This window comes from Poecilia formosa, unplaced genomic scaffold (genome assembly GCF_000485575.1).
Source record: "Poecilia formosa unplaced genomic scaffold, Poecilia_formosa-5.1.2 Scaffold358, whole genome shotgun sequence".
Lineage (NCBI taxonomy): Eukaryota > Metazoa > Chordata > Actinopteri > Cyprinodontiformes > Poeciliidae > Poecilia > Poecilia formosa.
In genome coordinates, this window is record NW_006800297.1 from 41787 (window position 1) to 61356 (window position 19570).

A 19570-nucleotide genomic window follows, 5' to 3' on the forward strand; every position below is an offset into this window, starting at 1 on the left:
TTTTCTAGGTCTTCCACATTAAACGATAAGTTATTGCAATAAACGATTAAAATTGTTTGGAGACCATTTTCAAGTAACAGCATGACAAGGAGAGATCACATTCTCAAAGATAAACTTATCTTTGAGGAGAAGTTTATTAAAAATCCTTAAATTTGAGTTGTGAAACCTGCAGAAACCCTGCTGGTGGAGAGCATCTGGCAGGTCTGCATGCCGTCAAACTCTGGTCTGCTTTGCATTGCAAACCAAAATGCATTTTCTATGCAAATGTGGGAGAATTTAAGAGAACATAAACAAGCTAACAGAACTGGCTGTAGCAATAATTTTCATCAATAAGGGGGGGAAAAAAGGAATCAATTTTGCCTTGTTGGTGAAAACTTGACCATTCCTATTAGAACAGAAGTAACAGGCACAGAACTACTAAACTTTTATTTTAGCACAGTGCTCAGATAAACAATATTAACAAACACATATCCTCTGTTTACAAAGAAAATACTAAAGTAAGAAATTCCTCCCCATCTTTCTTTTTAATGTTTTAAATTACAAGCTGTAATAAAATGGCAGAATCCCATCCACCTCCATCAGTAATTTAAATGAAGGCATTACTTCCTTTTAGTGATAATATTTTTTAAAAAGGTGTGGGGTCAGTCCAGGCGTTGGATGAGCTTCTCCTCCATCATACAGTAGAGGGCGACGTGGGACAAATCTGAGATGAAAGCGTCGCAGACTCGTCTGCTGATGCCCTTACAGCCTCGGAGGTCCAGCAGAGTCAGAGAGGAGAAACGCTTCAGGTAGGGCAGGCAGCCGTCCGTCAGCTGGTTGCAACCTTACAAACACGAACAAGTCAGGATTTAAATGAAGCAGATGAGACGGGCAAGGGTTAAACTACTGCTGGAAATCAATTAAAACAGTTAATCACCATTAATCACTATGCCTTACTTTGTAAGCTTGAAATATAAATATAAAAACAGTTATATTATTTTATCCTGTTGCACTCCAATTAAACTGCAAGAAATTATCTGATTTTTTTGTATTCTAACTTCTCAACAGCAACAAAGGGAAACTTACTCCACCAGCAAACTTGCTCGGGGGACAACTGACAGATTTTATTTTATTTTCTAGTTCTTGGCTGCTCTACCCCTTTCTGATGCCGCCCTGGGCAGCTGCCCATATCAAAAACATTTGTACATTTTCAAAAAATGTTTTATTGTCTCAAACCAAACTCAGTTTTCCAGGTTTTTATATTCAGGAAGATTTAAAGTCAGAGGCTTCTTCAAACTCACTGTCTGCTGTTGGCAGATCTTTCCTGCCAACAGCATCACCATCTACAATACCTGAAGAATTTGAATTAATATGGGTTACATTTAATTTCCCTTTAGGACCAAGAAAGTATTTTTGAATTAAAATTTTGTTTCAAACGTTCATTTAGAAATTTCTCACTCCATTCTTTTCCTATGGAACTTGATAACCTTCCGCCAGAGAAAGGTCATAGGTCAAAATAGTATTTTAATTAATCTGCATTACGCAACAATAACAAAATTGTCAGATTAAGTCAAGTTTACTTGATCAGCATATTTCAGTGAAACAGTTCAAAGTGCTTTACATCATAAAAACACAAAGTTATAAAAGTCACAACAGTCGACAAAAGAGAAAACCAGTAAACTTTTTACATTTAAGTGCCATCATCAAATGTGTTGGTCAATGTTTCATTGATTATGAATCAAAATCAACTCTACACAGCTGAGTTTTTAGTCTAGATTTAAAGGAACTCTGTTTCAGTGGCTTTGCAGTTTTCTGGACGTTAGTTCCAGATTTGTGGTGCATAGAAGCTGAATGCTGCTTCTCCATGTTTGATTCTGGTTCTGGATACAGACCAGAACCAGAAGACCTGAGAGGTTGATACAACAGTAGCAAATATTTAATGCAGTTTAGCCATTCAGTGATTTATAAACTCTTCCTGGTTTTAGTGAAAACATTAGTGCATGTGTTAACGTTGACAGTTAAAATTCTAAATTACTGACAGTTTTCAGATTGTGATCATTTAAACACCCACCAGAGAGCGTGATCTCGCTGAGGTTGTTGCGGGTGTGAGTCCCAGCAGCTGCCAGCAGGGTGATGCAGGAGTCTGTTATGTTCTTGCAGTGAGCCAGGTCCAGCGCCTCCAGCTGGGGCATGTGGCGCTGCAGCAGCCTCAGAGTCGATTCGCTCACATCCAGACCGGACAGGCGCAGCGTCACCATGTTCCTCAGTCTGCTGCGGGACGACTCCAAGTCTGCGCAGGCGGATCGAGACGACAAGTGACTTTTAGAGTGATGCTTATTGATCATTTGTAGTTTGTTTTTTGTTGTTGTAAAGAACGTTTTCCAAATTTAGGCTTTTAATCAGACATTAGATTGAATATTATTATAAAACTGAACAGTATGAGCATGAAGCACTTTCCAGGACTTCATGCAGAAATGAAGCAGTTTGCAAACATCTAACTGAAATTCAAACATTTTCACACTGCAAAAACAAAATATTACCAAATATTTTTGGTCAAGTTTCTACTTCAAATATTTTAGTACACTTGAAATAAGACAAAACTAATTTATAGATAAACCAAGCTCCTCTATTTTGCTGAAAGGTTAAGTCAATAATTCCTCAATATTGATTAAAAAAAAGTACTTATTCCATTGGCAGATGATTTCACTTATAAAACATTTTTTCCATGTCATAAGTGAAATAATCTGCCAATGGAACTAGAACTTTTTCACAAATATTAAGGAGTTATTGACTTAAACTAAGCTCCTGCATCTTGCTGAAAAGTTACTTCTAAGTTAGTTTTCTCTTATTTCAGGTGTACTAAGATATCTGCATGAGAAACTAGAACAAAAATACATGGTAAGATTTTGTGTTTTTGCAGAGCAGCAAGGATTTCACGTCACTTGGCTCTTCCACTTCTACTGACCAGGTAGAGTGATGATCTCTTTAATCTGGGCTTCTTTAATGCCTTCACACCAGCGCAGATCCAGCAGCTGCAACTGGGGCAGAGTGGGAGAGACCAGAGCGGACAGACACGACCAGGGCAGACCAGTCAGCCTCAGTTCCCTCAAACCTGCAGAGAAACACCAGGAGTCGGAGGGAGGTGAGGCGTGTACGGACAGGGAGGTGTGCGTTTGTGGCGGTTTGTACCTGGGAGTCTGGTGAGAAGGCAGTTGAGTTGCTTCATGGCCAGCGGCGTCCAGGATAAGTCCAGAGAGGTCGGGTGGCGTTTAATGATGCCTGCCAGCGCCTGGTTACTGAGCGGGCTGCAGCGACTCACATCGATGTGACTCCACAGGCGTTTGTCACAGCTCCTACACACAACAGCACCGCAAGCATGAAAGTTATCGATTAATGAATGAATATAAAGTTGACTGATCTTATCCATTGACTGACCCTAATGTGAAGGGTTCCATAACACGAAGGGTTATTTTTTCATAATATGCTGCATTTAAAAAAATGCCAAGAAAATTTCAAAAATAAAATTACAAAAATAGTTATAAAATTTCAAGAATAAAATGAAAATATTAGAAGAATAAAGTATTAAGAGAATGCAGTCACAATATTATGACTTTATTATTGTAATATGGCTGTTTTCATACTACTACAATGACTTTGTAATACTATGACTTTATTCTCATATTACTACAACTTTATTCTTGTATTATGACTATTCAAGTAACGCTGTGATTTAATTCCCATTATTTCAACTTTATTTTCATACGACTTTATTCTAGAAATATGATTTTACTCTCGTACATTTTTAAAATGAACTTTTAAAAAAAATCATCAGCTGTATTAAATATTGACTGAACCAACAGAAAATTTTAGTTTTTTCACCTTATTAAACTTATGTGGTGGATACAATGTATATATTTCACATCCGAATGTATGCTTTTATTGTGAAGGGGAGACGGTGAAATGTGAAGACACCAACGGTTGTCCGTCATTTCATTTTTGGTTTTGGTTGGAAGACGTTGTATCCGCCACACTTAAACATATTTATAAACTGAGACACCCTGAAAAATCACCAACAGCAAACCATTAGTGGACAATTAAACGTAAGTTTATCGATTGTTTTCAGCCGTCCTTATTGGAATCATGTATTTTTCGATCGCGTACTTCATAATCCTTTCCGTTTTCTGTCGTTACGTCCTCGCCGTCTTGGCACAGGATTAACTTTTGGTTGAAAACTTAACGCTACTTCTAAATGCAGCTCGACTAAATGGGCGCTATTAATGCGATAACTTAAGAAGTTTTTAAATTATTTATAAATGTAAGCAGAACCACACAACGAGCATTTTACATCTCACACCGAACTCCATTTGGACCGTTTCTCATTTCTGTTAAAGGATGCGCCCGTCGCCATCTTGATTCTTTTACCAACTATGATCTGATTAACTATGATCAGCGGCGCCCTCTGTTGGATGGCGGCCAAATTACAACACTGAAAATAGGTAAGAGGACGTTTTTAGTTAATTGGTTGGAACTAATTTTAATCTAACAAACCGTTAACTGTCAATTAATCGTAAGTGTTTTAATTTAGTTGATTTTTAATAAAGCTGAATCTGTAGACATACCACTTGTACCAGGCTTTACAGACAGTCATGCAGGCCAGCAGATCGGCTCTGTTCAAGTAGCTGAAGACGGACACCCAGACCTCCTTCTCCCCTCCCCGATCACTTCCTGCATCCTTAAAGGATGGCAGGGACAGTAGGGATGACGGTAGGGAAGCGGCAGAAGCAGCAGCCTGATCTTCCTCTGAGGAAGACGCTGAGTAATTTCTGCTGCTTTTGTCTCCCTGGATTCCTCGTATCCGAGGCCTGAGAGAGGACGAAAAAATAAATAAATAAAATTAAATTGTCACTGTGAGCCTTTACGTAACATGATTACAAAATATTAAAAGCAGGCAGAAGAAAAATAAAATTACAAATCAATATAAAGTTTATAAAACTTACATACCACATAGTAAAATTACTCAAGACAAAGTATAGTTAAAAATACTCCAAAAAGTACATTTTCTCAAAAAGTTACACAAGTAAATGTGAGTAAATGTAAGTAGTTACTGTCTACCTCTGGTTATCAGATAGAAGTAGTAGGAGTATTTGTAACTAAAACAGAGAAATCTCTACCTGCCCGGTCCTCTCGGGGTTAGAGAGTCAGCAGGATCAGAACCTCGGACCCTGGAAGGTTTGGAATGAGCCGCCTTTCTCTGGATGAAGCCCTGCTGACTTCCTGCAGCTCCAGTTGACCTTAACCCCATGGCCGCTTCCAGCTTTGGAACAATGGAGCCTGAACCAAGCAGACAGGTCACACAACACTCAACGAGAGCCAGAACTTCAACTAGACCCAAGACTTTAACGCCATAATTACAAATCTTAAATTGCTTTTTGTTTTTATATACTTTAAACATACAAAAGTCCTGAGCCAGAACCTTTGTTTTTGATCGTTTCTGGTACACCTGTAAATACGACACACTAGCAACATCCACAAATCTTGTGAGAGATCATCTGTGGTCCTACTGCCATCTGCATAGATGCAGATGCTCGTGAAACAACCATTCAGAGCCAGGAGGAGCATCTTGGCACCGTCAATCAACGTCATGAACGCGCTGCTAAGTGTGCTAACGGCAGAGAAACAACATACTATTACAGGAAAACCGTTTATCTGCTGTCGCAGGTATCTATGCTAACTAGCCATAGCATTCATGACAGGCTACACTAGGTGCAGCGTAGCAGAGAGGAAGGACGGCATGAGAAGGGGTGTGAGCAGAACATAGATGGGCATGATTGACAGCGTTAAATCCGCATCCGGGTTCTGATTGGTTGATTTTTTTTCACTGATTATTTGTCTCATAACATTCTGTCATGACATAGTGACAGTTTTAACAAATATGTAAAAAACGTTTTTTATAAAAGTTACGTATTGCAGCTTTAATAAAAGTAGGTAAAATAAAATGTCCACTTATTCAATAATTTAGCAGCAAAAAAATTTTTTAATTGAAAATCTTTATATTGCTGATGTATGTTTTGCTTAAAATTAAATTAATCTTGATTAATTTCAGAACCCTAAGTTGCCATTTTAACTGAGTCCCATCATTAAACACTCGAGTCCTTCCGTTTACCTGACTGCGTCTTGGCCTTGTGCGGCTGCTGCAGCGTGACCGTCAGGTAGGATCCACTCAGCAGGTCGTCGTTCAGATCGGACACCAGCAGCACCGGCGGTTCTGGGTCCGAATCCCAGCGTCCGTCCTCCTCATCATCCTCCCTTTTCATCTCGTCGTCCTCTGCCGTGTCCACCTCCTCTTCCTCGGGGTCGAACTCCTGCCCCTCGCTGTCGTCATCTTCGTCGTAGTCCCTCCTGCGTCTCCGGTGTTTGTGGCGCAGATATTCCTTCTCTTCCTCGCTGTCGCACTCGTCATCGTCGTAATCGTCGTCATCGTCGTCGTCCTCGTCGTCGTCTTCGTCATCGTCTGACTCTTCGGAGTCGTCTCCCCTGCGTTGCATCCTGGATCCTCCGCGGAGCCGGACCCGCCCTCTGCGTCCGACCTCCTTCATTCCCATCCCTCGCTTCAGCCTGAGGACCGACATGGAGCCCGACACAAACCCGCCTCGGTTCCCCTTGTGGGACAAGCCGCCCCGCGACAGACCCCTCCTGCTGGCGCCAAAAGACTTTCTGGACGAGTGGCCCATTCTTCTTCTGTGAGACACTAGAGACACGATACGAGGACAGGCGAGGTCAATAAAACTGCTTCTGGCATATTTTATGTTTTTAGAAAACAGTGACTAAAAAGCTGCTAACAGGCAATAAAAAGGTTCTTCCGGTAAGAGTGGGTATTTACACGGAAGACGATTACAGCCACTGGAAAAAATTTTTAAAAAGGTATAAATTCAAACTTTTTTCTTCAGAATTCTGTTTTTTTTTTCTTCTTTTTTTCCTGGAATTCTGACTTTTTTTCCTTAAAATTAAAAAAGTCAAAATTCTTTAATCTCAGAACATCAACAGAGAATATGATGTTTCTGTAAACAAAATTGGCCTTCAAAATATATTTATCATAATGGAAATTGCTCAGCTTATTTAAATCTTCTGACCGATTAATTAATTAATTGCCACAGGCAAAAGTAGTAGAATTTATAATCTATAATAGATTAGAATGGGAGAGTCGGAAAAAAAGTCTCAATTCTGGGGGATTATGATGTTTCTGTAAACAAAATTGGCCTTCAAAATATATTAATTAACAGAATGGAAATTATAAAAATTTTTGTCAGACTACTACATTAATTGCAACAGGCAACATCTAAAAAAAAGTAACAATATATGGATCATATTTTTATATTTTTAGTACCATAAAATTTTGTGACAAAACGTTGAGACCATATTGCCCACTTCTAGCTTCCAGCAGACATTTAAAACACACAAACCGTGATCATCGTCATCACTCCCCGAGTCGTCGCCCTCCTGGCTGTGGAGCTGCCGTCTGTAAATTTTAGCAATCCGAGCATCAAGCAGCGATGAAGATTTCCTCTTCTGCACATTGGAGGAAAAGAGGAAGAAGATTAGAAACAAAAAGAGAGCAGAAACTAAGTTTGATCACAATGATCCTAAAAACAACTACCAGCTTTTTCATGAAACACCGACACAGAGTAGTGAATGTTGTTTAACTTATTTTTATTAAACTCATTTACTCTGACACCCCTAGATGAAATTCAATGCAACAGTCTGCTTTTCAATTCAATACTGCAAAAAACAACAAAATCTTACCAAGTATTTTTTGTCTAATTTCTAGTGGAATTATCTTAGTACACCTGAAATAAGACAAACCTTATTTTAAGTCAATTTATTCCTTAATACTGATGAAAAAAAAGTACTAGTTCTACAGAGAGATTATTTCACTTATAACAAGACATTTTCTCATATTAAAGTTAAATTATCTGGAATTATTTCCTTAAAGCAATGTTGAAAGTTAAATTTGTCTTATTTCATGTACTACAAAATTTGCACTGGAAATTAGACCAAAAATTCTTGGTAATTTTTTGTGTTTTTGGAGTGAGTTCAGTTTATTTATAAAGCACCAATTCACAACAAATAATTTCACAAAAGGCACTTTACAAAAACTTAAATTAGACACACATTCCAACTGATCCCAGTTACATTATAAGTCTATCTCTTAAAATCCTAATAAAGTGGAAAAATATGAAAAAGGTTCAAGGAATATAAATGCATTTGAAGGCGTCACTATCTTTTACATTTGGATAAAATGTAAAAGATAAAGTAACTTCTGACTCACCATTGAATCGCCTCTGTCACCTTTACACTGTGAACAGGTGAATCATCACAGGATAAATTTAAGACTCTGAAACAGAGCAACTAAACCGAACAAAGTGACATGAAGCTAAAGACAGATTAGGATATTGATTACCTCTCGATCGGTGATGCCCTGGACGCACTTTGGACACTCCCAGCAGCTGGGCAGGTCTTTATTCACGACGCCGTCGCCCTGAACCTAACAGGACGTTTAAAAAGAAACTCAGCACCAGAGCTGGGTAGAAACTACATTTACCTGAGAAACCTTTGGAAAACATTTACTCTTAGTAGTATTTTTACTACTCTGTACTTTTTACTTTTACTTGAGTAATTTTATTATGAAGTATTTCTGCTCTTACTTGAGTAAAATTTCTGGATTTTCTACCCACTGAATAAAAAACAAACATGTTTTAACCAAAAATTCACCAGACACACACCTGCAGTTTCTGTTAGTTTTTTTTATTGAAAGAAACTGATTTAGAAAAAAATGTAGTTATTTTTTGTTACTTGTATGAATTATTTTAATTTTCATCCTTTAAATATCAAACTTTTCAAGTATTATATTTTGCTCCATCTAATGATGAAATTTGTAAACATTAAATGGTTGATAATTTGATCAGTTACTCAGTACTTGAGCCGACTTTTTACCAAATACGTTTTTACTCTTGGATGGCTACTGCAGCTTGAATATCAAGCACTTTTAAGGATTTTACACAGAAATCAAGCACTTTCCAAACCTTGAAAACACCTAGTTGAAATGAAATGGTTTTCAGGGATTTTAAGGAACCAGTACGAACAAAACCAAATGTTCCCAGCTTACCGTGAGGCAGGCAGGATGGACAATCTGAGCGCAGCTGGAGCACTCCATCAGCGTGAGGGAAGCGTCTCCAGTTTCCTCCTGGTTCGGCTCCTTGCAGATTTCACACACTGCAGACAGCGGGAGGCCCGGCTGGACGAGGCAGCAAAGTTACAAAAAAAAATAAAAATCAGTTCACTCACGACAACAAACCCTGTTAATAATACCTTTGCCATAATATCTGGGAAAAACGAATCCATTTGGTAACAGTTTATTTGGATGGGTCTGCATAAGACTGACCTGTTATAAACATGAAGGGGTTTTCATGAATGTTTACGACTGTTGTCACAAAGTGTCATTCAATAAATGACATTTTTAATGCAAAGTTGCACTAAAAGTTGGATTAAAAGTCCATTAAAAGTGTCATTATTTACGGACTTTTACAGAAACATTCATGAAGACTCGTTCATGTTTATCACAGTGTCGTGTCAGTCTCATGCACACCCATTCAAATAAAGTGTTAGCATACATTTTATACGTTTACTCAAACTCAAAACTGTCATTTATGAAGTCTCCAACCAAAATGGAGAAATTATTTGAGAAAACTCCATATTTGTATATGTGTGTCTACATGAGCAAACAGATTTAATCTGCGACAAATAATGCAGCGACGTTGTCGTGTTTTATTAACTTTACATTCAATACACTAATTAAAGGTAGTTTAATACCTATATCTGTCCATATAAATTAACCTCCTGGTGCAGTGTGTAACTCCTAACAGGAAGTTGTGGCTGTTTTGAAGCAATCTGATTGGCTGAGGCGGTCTGAGCTTTGCACCACACTGCCCCCTACGGGTCTGGAATGTTTAAAACAATAATCAGGGGCGCAGCAGTGCAGGTTTATGTGGTGCAGATACACATTATTTATTGGATAAAATGTATATATTAATTACTTTTATCCCATTATTGGTACTTTTAGATGATATTTTGCAATATTTATAAAAATGTATTTGACATTTTATTCATTTTTTCACCTTTCTTATTAAGCAACATTCATGCAAACAGTAAAGTACATTTTCATTGAGCAAAGAGACGCATTTCTACTTTTTTTTTTTACATTTTTACAAATAAACATTGAACTTTCTTACGGAGAGGCACTGCCGCAGCACACAGGTCTGCTTGAGTTTCCCAGGTCCTCCGAACTTCTTCATGTCTCTGCAGAAGTTACAGTCTCCACACTCCGCCCTTATGCACGCCTCACAGCGCTTACATCTGCAGACAAACGGAAGAAAGTTAAAATGGATTCTCTTCATGAAGAAGTGGAGCCTGAACGCAGAATCAGAGGAATGATCAGAGGTTCGCACTGGAGTCCTTCCTCAGACGCTTCAGTTCATATTTTTAACCAAATTAGGACTCTGTACTGACTTCCAATTAGGTCTGAGATGATTAATCGTGATTAATCGATTATTGAAATGATAATTAAATAATTTAGAAATTGATTAATTGTTAACTGGAGTAAACAAACTTAAGAAAAGGCCATTTCCGGAAAGAACAACACACTCAGAGCAGTTTTAAAACCAAAACTGTGCAAAAATATAAACATTTAGCATTTAAGATAAAATTAAAACCTTTATTTGTAAATGTGCTCCACCCAAAACTTGAGGAGTTCTGGGTGGAGCATTTTTAGTTTCACCTGGTTAAATTCAGTTAAAAAAAAAACAAAAAAAAAACACCTCTTGCTATGTAATCATTAGTTGGGTTAATCCAAAGAAGAATCACCAGATTACCCCTACACTGTGTTTATCAGATTAATCATCAGAATAATTGTTTACTAAATCATAAATTCCAGCCCTTCCTCCCATCCCTTTAGTAATTCTGGCTGTGCCCAACCTAAAAGTAAATTTTATGTTTGCTACCTGACTCTGCGGCGCCTCAGGGAGGACATGGAGGAGGAGGGTTTCTGCGATCGCTGCATGGAGGTCGCTGAGGGCGGTTTAGGACGAGGAGCCGGTGGCGGTGGAGGCGGAGGAGGCGGCTGATACCACGAAGGCTGAGGACGACGCAGAAAAGCCAAGAAAATGTAACATTATTATTGTTAGTTGTAGTATATTCCACTTAAAGTAATTTAATCATTTTATAAAGGGTAGCTGCCAGATTTGTCCGTCTGCACGCTGAAGGCATTAATACAGACATTTTTTTACAAACGCATCGCAATCAAAGCATTTCATATCAGCTGATATCAATAATCAGGAAGAGAAAACTGGATCAGATAAAACAGGCAAGTTACGTTAAGCCTAAGGTGTTTCTAAATGAAATGACTGTTTAGGATAATGTGATGGGAAAAATGAAAGGACACAAAAGAAAATGAGAGTGTAAATAGTTATGAAACTGTTTTGGTCCAGAAGGACGTTTGGATCAGATTCAGATGAATGTTTACCCTGGGTGGCCACTTCACAATCGGTTTTCCAGTGTAGGACAGCTTAGGGTTGTCATTAGCATGTTCCTTCAGTAAAGCCTGAAAGAGGAAAAAAAGTTGTTAAAAGGCTGAAAACAAAAAAAAAATGAACATTAAAAATATCAACCAGTAAAGACAAAGTGCTGTAAAGTACCTTGATGTGCGTCATGAGTGTTGAAGCGTTCTGGATCCCGGCCGGGACGCTCTTTTTGCTCGACGGCAGCGCCTCCAGTTTGCTGATCAAACTCCAGAGCCCCTCCAGCTCCAGCGGCGTCAAATGGACTTTGGATGGAGGCTTTTCCGACTCTTCGTTCTTATCAGAATCCTCCTCTGAATCAGATAACAGATTTTAATCAGAGAAATTCTAGCATGTCAGGAAAAACAGCAAAGCAACAAGTTGGGCATCCAGAAAGAATAGCTAAAGTTTAATACATTGTGGTGCACATGCAGATCTGATGATGGGAATGTAAACGACAGAATCAGGCAGAGATTGCTTCAGTCAGTGCATAAGGGCTGAAAAAGTGGCTGTGTTTCCATTAAAATGTGCGCAAATATTTGTCTATATTCTGATTATGTCGACAAAACACAATTTTGCGGTTGCTGTGTTTCCATTAAATAAGAAATTCAATTAAAATCATACATCAGTAAGCCTGTTCACTCTACAAATTATTAAAATAACGGCAGCAACAGATTTTTCATATTTCAGCCGTGGCGCTAGCGTTCAACATCTATGAGCCAATCAGAGGAGACGTCGCGCTTTATTCAGGCGTTGGCGCAACAAACCATTATACTTGGGTTTGGCTACGTGAGCGGCATTTTGGGGAAATTGTAGTCGACCATTTTACAGAAGAGCTATTGATTCAGCACGTTCAAATGAAACAACTTTCATGAAGTGCATGATGATGCTGTGAGACAGCACATTGTCCAAAAAACCTCAAAAACAGCAGCCGTATTTTACTACTTATGAGGTGCACTGTTAATGAGTGGTCTATTTTCAATTTTTTTATATATAAAGTGAAAACAAAACAGTCAGAAAAGTCAGTAGGTATCACAGTAGGCATTACTCCGCAACACGCCTTACTACGGTAGCTGTAACGTAACTAAACATTTTGACAGCACCATGAGCGCCGCGTACCACACAAAATTGCTTCGATTTTCTGATAAAAATTAAAGGCTTTTAAATGTGCCTTATAGTATGGAAAATACGGTATTGTCCTCCTGCTACTTCCTGTTGTCTTCTTCTGCGTTTCTGCCAGTAGTAACATCCGGCTGTTGATCACATGACTCATGCAATGTGAAAAAAGGTGTTTTGATATGGCTGAAGAAAACCACCTCATTCTAGCGTAAAAACTTTTTATTGAAATTGCTGTTTCCATTAAGCAAATTCATTTTCGTAATTTCAATTTGCTACATTTTCCACTTGATGTAAAGAAACATTATAGGCAGCAGAACGAGCTTCCAGAATATTGACTGAAGGTCAGCAGACAACCAGAGTCAATCTGCAGAAACTGTATTCATCATGCATTTGTTTCTTACCTGTACCCAGTGAGTATTTCTGAAACTCGGCGGTGAAGTAGGACGTCTTCGTCAGACTGAAGACGTAGCGTTCCAACACGTACCAGCACATCTCATAAAAGAACGGGCAGCGAAACTTCACAGGAACCTGCAGCCGACACCAAGAACAGGGGTGTACAAACTTTATGTCACATGTGGCAAAACGGTTGAGTCAAAAACGCTTTCGGGCCAAGAAAAATGTCTAATTTTTAGATTATTAAGGGATTTGTAGATTCAAAACTTAAAATAATATAATACATTTTCTGTATTAAAAGGAAAGGATGTAGTTTTCAAATTATTTTGAACAAATTTATTCTCGGTTAGAAAAACAAGATTTATTTGATTGTTAAATGGCTTGGCCGCAGCAAAGTCAGCTTTTAGTTATTATAAAAGCTTGGTAATAAAAACACAAATACTTTGTGTGTTACTTGAAATTTTCTATTATAAAAAAGTTCTGTCAGTAATAATTTTGCCCTGACTATACATAAAAAGTTTACATCTGCATGACAGTTGGGTGACATGGCTTAAAAATAAAATCTACAATTATTTCACACCAAATACGATTTCGATCCCATTTTTTTTCCAAATTTTATTAAAAATAAATTAAAAACAACAGAAAATATATTTCAAAAACTGGCATTTATTTCAATCATCTCTTCTGTGAATTAACTTGAATTTAAACTCAAGTTAATTAGAAGATGTAAAACAATTTGAGCTACAGAAACACACGTGGGTGGAAAAAAAAAATCCACATTTTGCTAAAATTAAACCATCAAAAAGGAAAATTTTGATTAATCGATATAATCAATTTATCCCCCAGCTCTAATCAGCATCAACCACCTGCATTCTCTATTATTCTTCAACTGAAGTTGGGTTCCTCAAAAGAGAAATGAATAAATGAAATAAAATAAAACTGGCAGCACTTTGGACACCCGTGACCCAAAGTGCCTTTTGTTTACATTTCATAGAGTTGTGTCAGAACCTACCCGGGTTCTGTCCTCAATGTTGCAGATGTTTAGCTGCATGGGGATGTTGAAGCTGTGCAGGAAGTTTCCTCCAAACACCATCGAATCCACAGGAGTGTAAACCGCATGAATCCAGCCTGAGGATTCAAGCCGAACATCAGAACTGCTTCCTGAGCCGCTGCGTCAGACGTACTCTGAACGTACCTGAGGGTATGATGAACGTGCAGCCCGGCTTCAGTTCGATCCTCTGACAGTCAGACACTCGATCTCCCAGGAAAATGTCCCCCTGCTTCCCAGACAGAACCCAGTTCTCATACAACTCCAGGTTTGGATCCGTCGGAGGGATCAGCCAGAAAACCTAAAGCACAAACGCATTTATTATTATCAGTACAAACAATAAACTGCACCATTTCCCACTATAAACCCAAATAAAAACATTTGTCTTCTACCTTTCTCCCTTTGAGAATGTGGTACCAGACTGACGTCCCGCCAAAGTCGATGTGAAAGTCTGTGTAGCAACCCTGAACACTCATCAGGCAATATCTGAGGAATAAACAGCTTGGTTGAGTTCAGATGAGCTAACACGGCAAAAAAAAAAAAAAAATATTACCAAGTACTTTTGTCTAGTTTCTAGTGCAAATATTGTAGTACACTTTCATCAATATTAAGGAATTAATGACTTAAAACAAGTTCCCATATCTTGCCAAATAGTCACTTGCAACTTAGTACCAGGGTTATATGAGATAGTTTTGGATGTTTCATTATTGTTCAGTTTTATCCTGTTGTGACTGTTTTCTAGTTTTTATTAGCTAAATATTGTCTACTTTATTTGTTCTAGCAATAGTTTTAGTTTTTCCAGACTTTGGTTCACTTTTATGTGCAGAATCAAATATTGTATATTGATTTTCTATTGAATACTCAATAGAAGACACTGTTTTGAAAAAATTTATTATTGTTGAACACCAAACTGACTGGCATTTCTCTCAAATTTTGCTGCTTTGCATTTCGCAGACTAGCGCCACCTGGTGGAGTATGGAGTGCCGTACTTTGCCGACAGCTGACGTAAACTGCTTGTGTGGTGAAAATAAATAAAAAGTAAATTTCACATCAGTTCTACGAAAACAAACTTTGTTCCATCTATAATTTCAGTATGTTTTACTTTTATACAACATAGTTCTAATTAGTTACAGTTTTTTCCCATTAATTACCAAAAATGTTTTTTCAAAATTTTTTGTTATTTCTTTAGTTTTAGTTAACTATAACACCCTTGGTTTGTACACATGAAATAAGACAAAACTCACATATGAACAATTGAAACTAGGAACTTACTTCTGGACTTTTGGATACTGCATGTCATTGATGGAGTTGGTTGAGTCCCTCTGCCTCTCCTTTAAATGACGAGGCCACATGTTGTCCACCCAGTCTATGAGCTCCACCTATGTGTACAAGAAAGAGAAAAATAAAATAAAAATGTATTGAAAGTTAAAACGTTACTGATGTCAGTATATTTACGGAGAGAGGGAACATACTGTGGTTGGTCTTTTAACCAAATTCTCCAGCTTGGTGTGGCTGAACTCAAGACTTATAACATTATAGAGCTTCTCTCTCTGGGACGCCAGAGTCTCATAGTAACGCGTCCACTGGGCCATGGACATCTCCGTCCCCTTCTGGGTGCTCACATCCATTACGTCTATCATGCGTCTGCTACCTGAGGGGACGAAGAAGACAGGAGGTGGTTGGTCACATGATCAAATCAGAGAAGAAAGCTGGAAACCGTCCGTAAGAAAAGAGTTTGAGGAGAGGATGAAATGATGAGAAGGCAAAACAACAAAAGTACAAAAGAATGAGAAGACAAATGGACAAAAGGAAAAATGGATGAGAAGATAAATAAATGAGGATGTATGGATAAAGAATGGAATATCAGATGAATAGAAGAACATATGCATGAATAACAAATAAATACTTTGCATATGTATGAAGAACAAAGATAAATTTCCATATTTTCTCACTATTGTGGAAATTGAAGTTATTCTCTGTGCAGAACATTCAATTAAAGACATGTAGCTTTATCCAGATGAAGCTGTAACATCCAATAATAAAAACAATAACAAAGATGATAATTAAAATCTTACCAACAAACGTTTTGACATCGTTGACACTGAAATCGGGTTCTGGCATCCTGCAGAACCACACAAAAGTCAAAGTGATACAATGGCTGAGGTTTAGTTTAAATATCAGGTCATATTAGCCACCAAGCTAACAAGACATGTTAGCTTAGCACCAAAGAGCTGCTAACAGCAACTAACACATGACCAAGCTAACAGGTCATGAGTAATCAGTAAACAGAAATGTTCTTACTTGATTCCCAGGCCTTCAGGCTTCTCAAACAGAATCGGGTCTCTTAGGCCACCTTTCTGGACAAACTCGTATGTAAAATCTGTGAAATATTGAAAAAATACAAAAATGGACTGAAGCGCACATATATAAAAAAAACTGTTAAGGAAAGCTTCTGTCTCCTATTGTCTGGCTAAAAGCGCCAAACAATAGTTAAACACAACTAATTACCTTTTCCTTCCATGCGGACGATTCGATCAGAACTGAACTTTTCGCTTCTGACTTTTTCCTCCAAGTCGAACATCCTTCTCCCATCAATCTCCTCATCTGAGATCCCATCGTCATGGTAACGCCTTCGAGTACCGGCTCGCTGTTGTGGATAGATCAAATTAAGAAGTATGGAAGGAGACAAATAACAAAACAAAAAAAACTTGATGGTGTTAAACAGTCAACCCAAATTCCAAGACAGAGCTCAAATGATTAGAGTTTTACTAATACTTCATAAAACTGAATTTTTTTTGTACACCACAAAATAATGGAACAACTGATCATTGTTCTAGTGAGCTAATATTTATGGATCTTAAATGGAGTCAGACATTGATGCACAATCTCTGAACCGAATTCATCAGCTTACAATGTTCAATAACATTGTTCGACAACTTTAAAAAACAGTAAGAGTAATAAAGATTTGCCATATGATCCATGGAGTCTAGCCTAGTTCTTCCAGGGCCAAGACCAGAAAAAAAGAAAACACAGCTCTCCATTCCTGCAGCCCTAAGAACAATGGACAAACTATCAAGTAGCAACAAATTCAAATTCAAAAATACTTTATTAATCCCAGAGGGAAATTAAATGTTGCTGTAACTCATTAATTTTTTATTATTGAAGATTGTGATGGCTGTTGGCAGGGAAGATCTCTTGTAGTGGTCTGTATCTCAGTAAATCTGAAAAAGCTTCTGACTGAAGAGACTCTGCCTTCCCAGAGTTTGTTATTCAGGAAGCATCTCACTGTTCTGGTGGGGATGGTGCAGTCCACACTTAAGTTTAGATAGTCATTCGCTCACTCAGTCATGGCACTGATGTGGCTCCATGTGGCTGGCAGAGAGTAGTCCAATCAGTTGCTTCAAAACAAGTATGGAGGGCCTCTTCTACTGCCCTGTGATCATGCTGTGGGATTTCCCTGTGAGTTGTACAACTTATAAAGTGTTGGGTTCTTTAACCTTTTCTAATTGCATTAGTTTACACTGAGTTGTTTCAATCTTTGTCTCATTACATAGCGGCCTGGGGAACCTAAACGGGCATTATTAAACTTACCAGCCTTTTGCTGAACCGAGGCTTTGAATCATCCATATTCAGTTGGAACGACTGGCTTCTCTCCACTGAAGAAGTAAAGAACCACCATAGATGACCTTTAACCTGCACCGTAGGGCCACATGGCTCTTTCGTAGTAAACAATTCGCTAAAAAGTATGGACCTAAATGGCTGCAATCCAAGACCCGTTAAAAAGATTAAACTAACGGAGCTTACAGAGAGCTTGGCTGATTCCGCTTTGATTTACAGCGAAATACCAAAGCGGTTAAAAAGATGCAAAAAGAAAAAAGTAGTCCTACTCGGCTACATCATAGTCTAGAAGTTAGCGAGAATTATAAGTTATATAGTTTTTCTAAATACAAGATCAACGGAAGCTTTGTTCTAATCCGAGCCGGGTCAGTGTTGGTCTGCTGAGTTCAAAATGTCCTCCGATAGAACCCCAAACATATCCTCGGGTTATTTAACAACAGATGCCTGTATCCGAACAAGCTTAACCATAGGAAAAACACTTTCTCTGTGTAACTAGAACTGCAAAACCTATCGGCATGAACGTCTCTAAACAGCCGCCATTTTCCATTCCATCACAAAACAACAGTAGATCCCACCCACAAACTCGTTCTGGACCAATCACGCGAGAGCAGGCGAGAAGCTCATTGGATTTACAGCGGTGACGCTCAGCGTCAATAAAATACGTGAATTCTGATTGGACAATTATCCCAATAAGGGCGTAAGCAACCTACCAAACTACCAATAACGCCACACTTGAAACCACGTCTTGCATCCTATTGGTTGTTAGGTTCTAACGCCTTTATTGGGTGATTGAACAACATATCAATCATAAGGGTAGCCAACCAGGTGACGATGCGACACACCGTCCACACCGCCTTATTATCCAGTAAAAATTGCATTCAGTCAAATAAGACTTAAAATACGTCAGAACCCAGAGCGTATTAAGGCGCTTACCCCCATGATAACAGAGAGCGGGTCTCCTCAGGACGGGAGCCGTGATCCAGTGGACTCAGAGCCTCAGTGAGCTGTCACTACTGCCAAAGACTCACATCCCAACAGTCATGCTTCAGCTCAACAAGGAAGTGGGTGGTTCTGATGGAAATGCAACTGCACCTTCTGTCATCCACCGTTCATTGGCTGGCAAATGTTGCATGGTTGCTGTGATTGGTAGAAGAGGCTTGTCCTTCAAATAGGTACATCTGATCTACGGCAAGCCAGAGACCACGCTGTGCTGCTTTTGTCTGAAAACCGAAACACTAAAATGTAATTTTAAACAATAAATATTTAGAAGACCACCCAAAAGTCAGTAAACATGCAGAAGCTCTCCACAGTTGTGTTTTTAATCTCTAGCTATCAATAATCTTAGCCTAATCGCTTGATTAAATTTGATTTTATCTTGCAGGCCCTTCAGGTCCTCCAGGTCTTCTAGTAAGGGTCTTCTGTTCTGTTAGAACCTAAAATGAAACTAAAACTCGTAGATCATAGGTCAGACAAACAAAAATGATGGTCGGTGTGTATATATTTTATTTGTGAACAAAATGGACAAATCTATGAAACAGAAACAAATAAATTTTAATTTATTCTCCTACACTGATACAAACTCATACTGCTTAACAATAACAAAAAAAATGACAGTTTCATGGCAAAAATCTAAAAAAACTTCAATAAAAACTAAATTTCGGAACAGCCAATATTAATTAGACCCACGATGAATGTTGAATAATGCCCAATATGCTTCACTACATACATTTTACATCAAATAGGCTACTTTAATGTTCTTTTTTATGTAAGTAGGCTGTCATGGGAATAGGCTTGCATCTGAACA

General features: G+C 38.3%; 1 protein-coding gene across 3 annotated transcripts; it reads right to left on the reverse strand.

Moving 5' to 3' along the window:
• Positions 1–407: 407 nt before the first annotated feature.
• On the reverse strand, positions 408–18850 carry kdm2aa (lysine (K)-specific demethylase 2Aa). 3 transcript variants are annotated; one of them, XM_007574621.2, is made up of 25 exons: positions 18700–18850; positions 16657–16795; positions 16450–16528; positions 16224–16270; positions 15621–15799; positions 15421–15527; positions 14541–14634; positions 14296–14449; positions 14113–14228; positions 13109–13235; positions 11727–11902; positions 11555–11632; positions 11034–11167; positions 10266–10389; positions 9143–9271; positions 8438–8521; positions 8306–8332; positions 7440–7545; positions 6143–6727; positions 5151–5310; positions 4599–4841; positions 3169–3332; positions 2945–3091; positions 2051–2269; positions 408–823 (listed from the first exon to the last, which is right to left on the reverse strand). In XM_007574621.2, exons 1-25 carry the CDS (start codon positions 18703–18705, stop codon positions 642–644), a joined length of 3606 nt encoding a protein of 1201 aa, XP_007574683.1. In that variant the 5' UTR covers positions 18706–18850; the 3' UTR covers positions 408–641. The 3 variants fall into 3 exon arrangements, with proteins under 3 accessions (XP_007574683.1, XP_007574681.1, XP_007574682.1); XM_007574619.2 differs by lacking the exon at positions 18700–18850 and adding an exon at positions 17740–18048; XM_007574620.2 differs by lacking the exons at positions 8306–8332; positions 18700–18850 and adding an exon at positions 17740–18048.
• Positions 18851–19570: the final 720 nt, after the last annotated feature.

Bases quoted from the DNA above. Each gene is read 5' to 3' on its own strand.
- kdm2aa (XM_007574619.2), bottom strand. From the start codon at position 17,775: ATGGATGATTCAAAGCCTCGGTTCAGCAAAAGGCTG. The intron at 8,522-9,142 runs GTAAGCTGGGAA...ACGTCCTGTTAG, and splicing joins TCCATCCTGCCTGCCTCACG to GTTCAGGGCGACGGCGTCGT. The intron at 6,728-7,439 runs GTTTGTGTGTTT...TCGTGTCTCTAG, and splicing joins GAGTGATGACGATGATCACG to TGTCTCACAGAAGAAGAATG.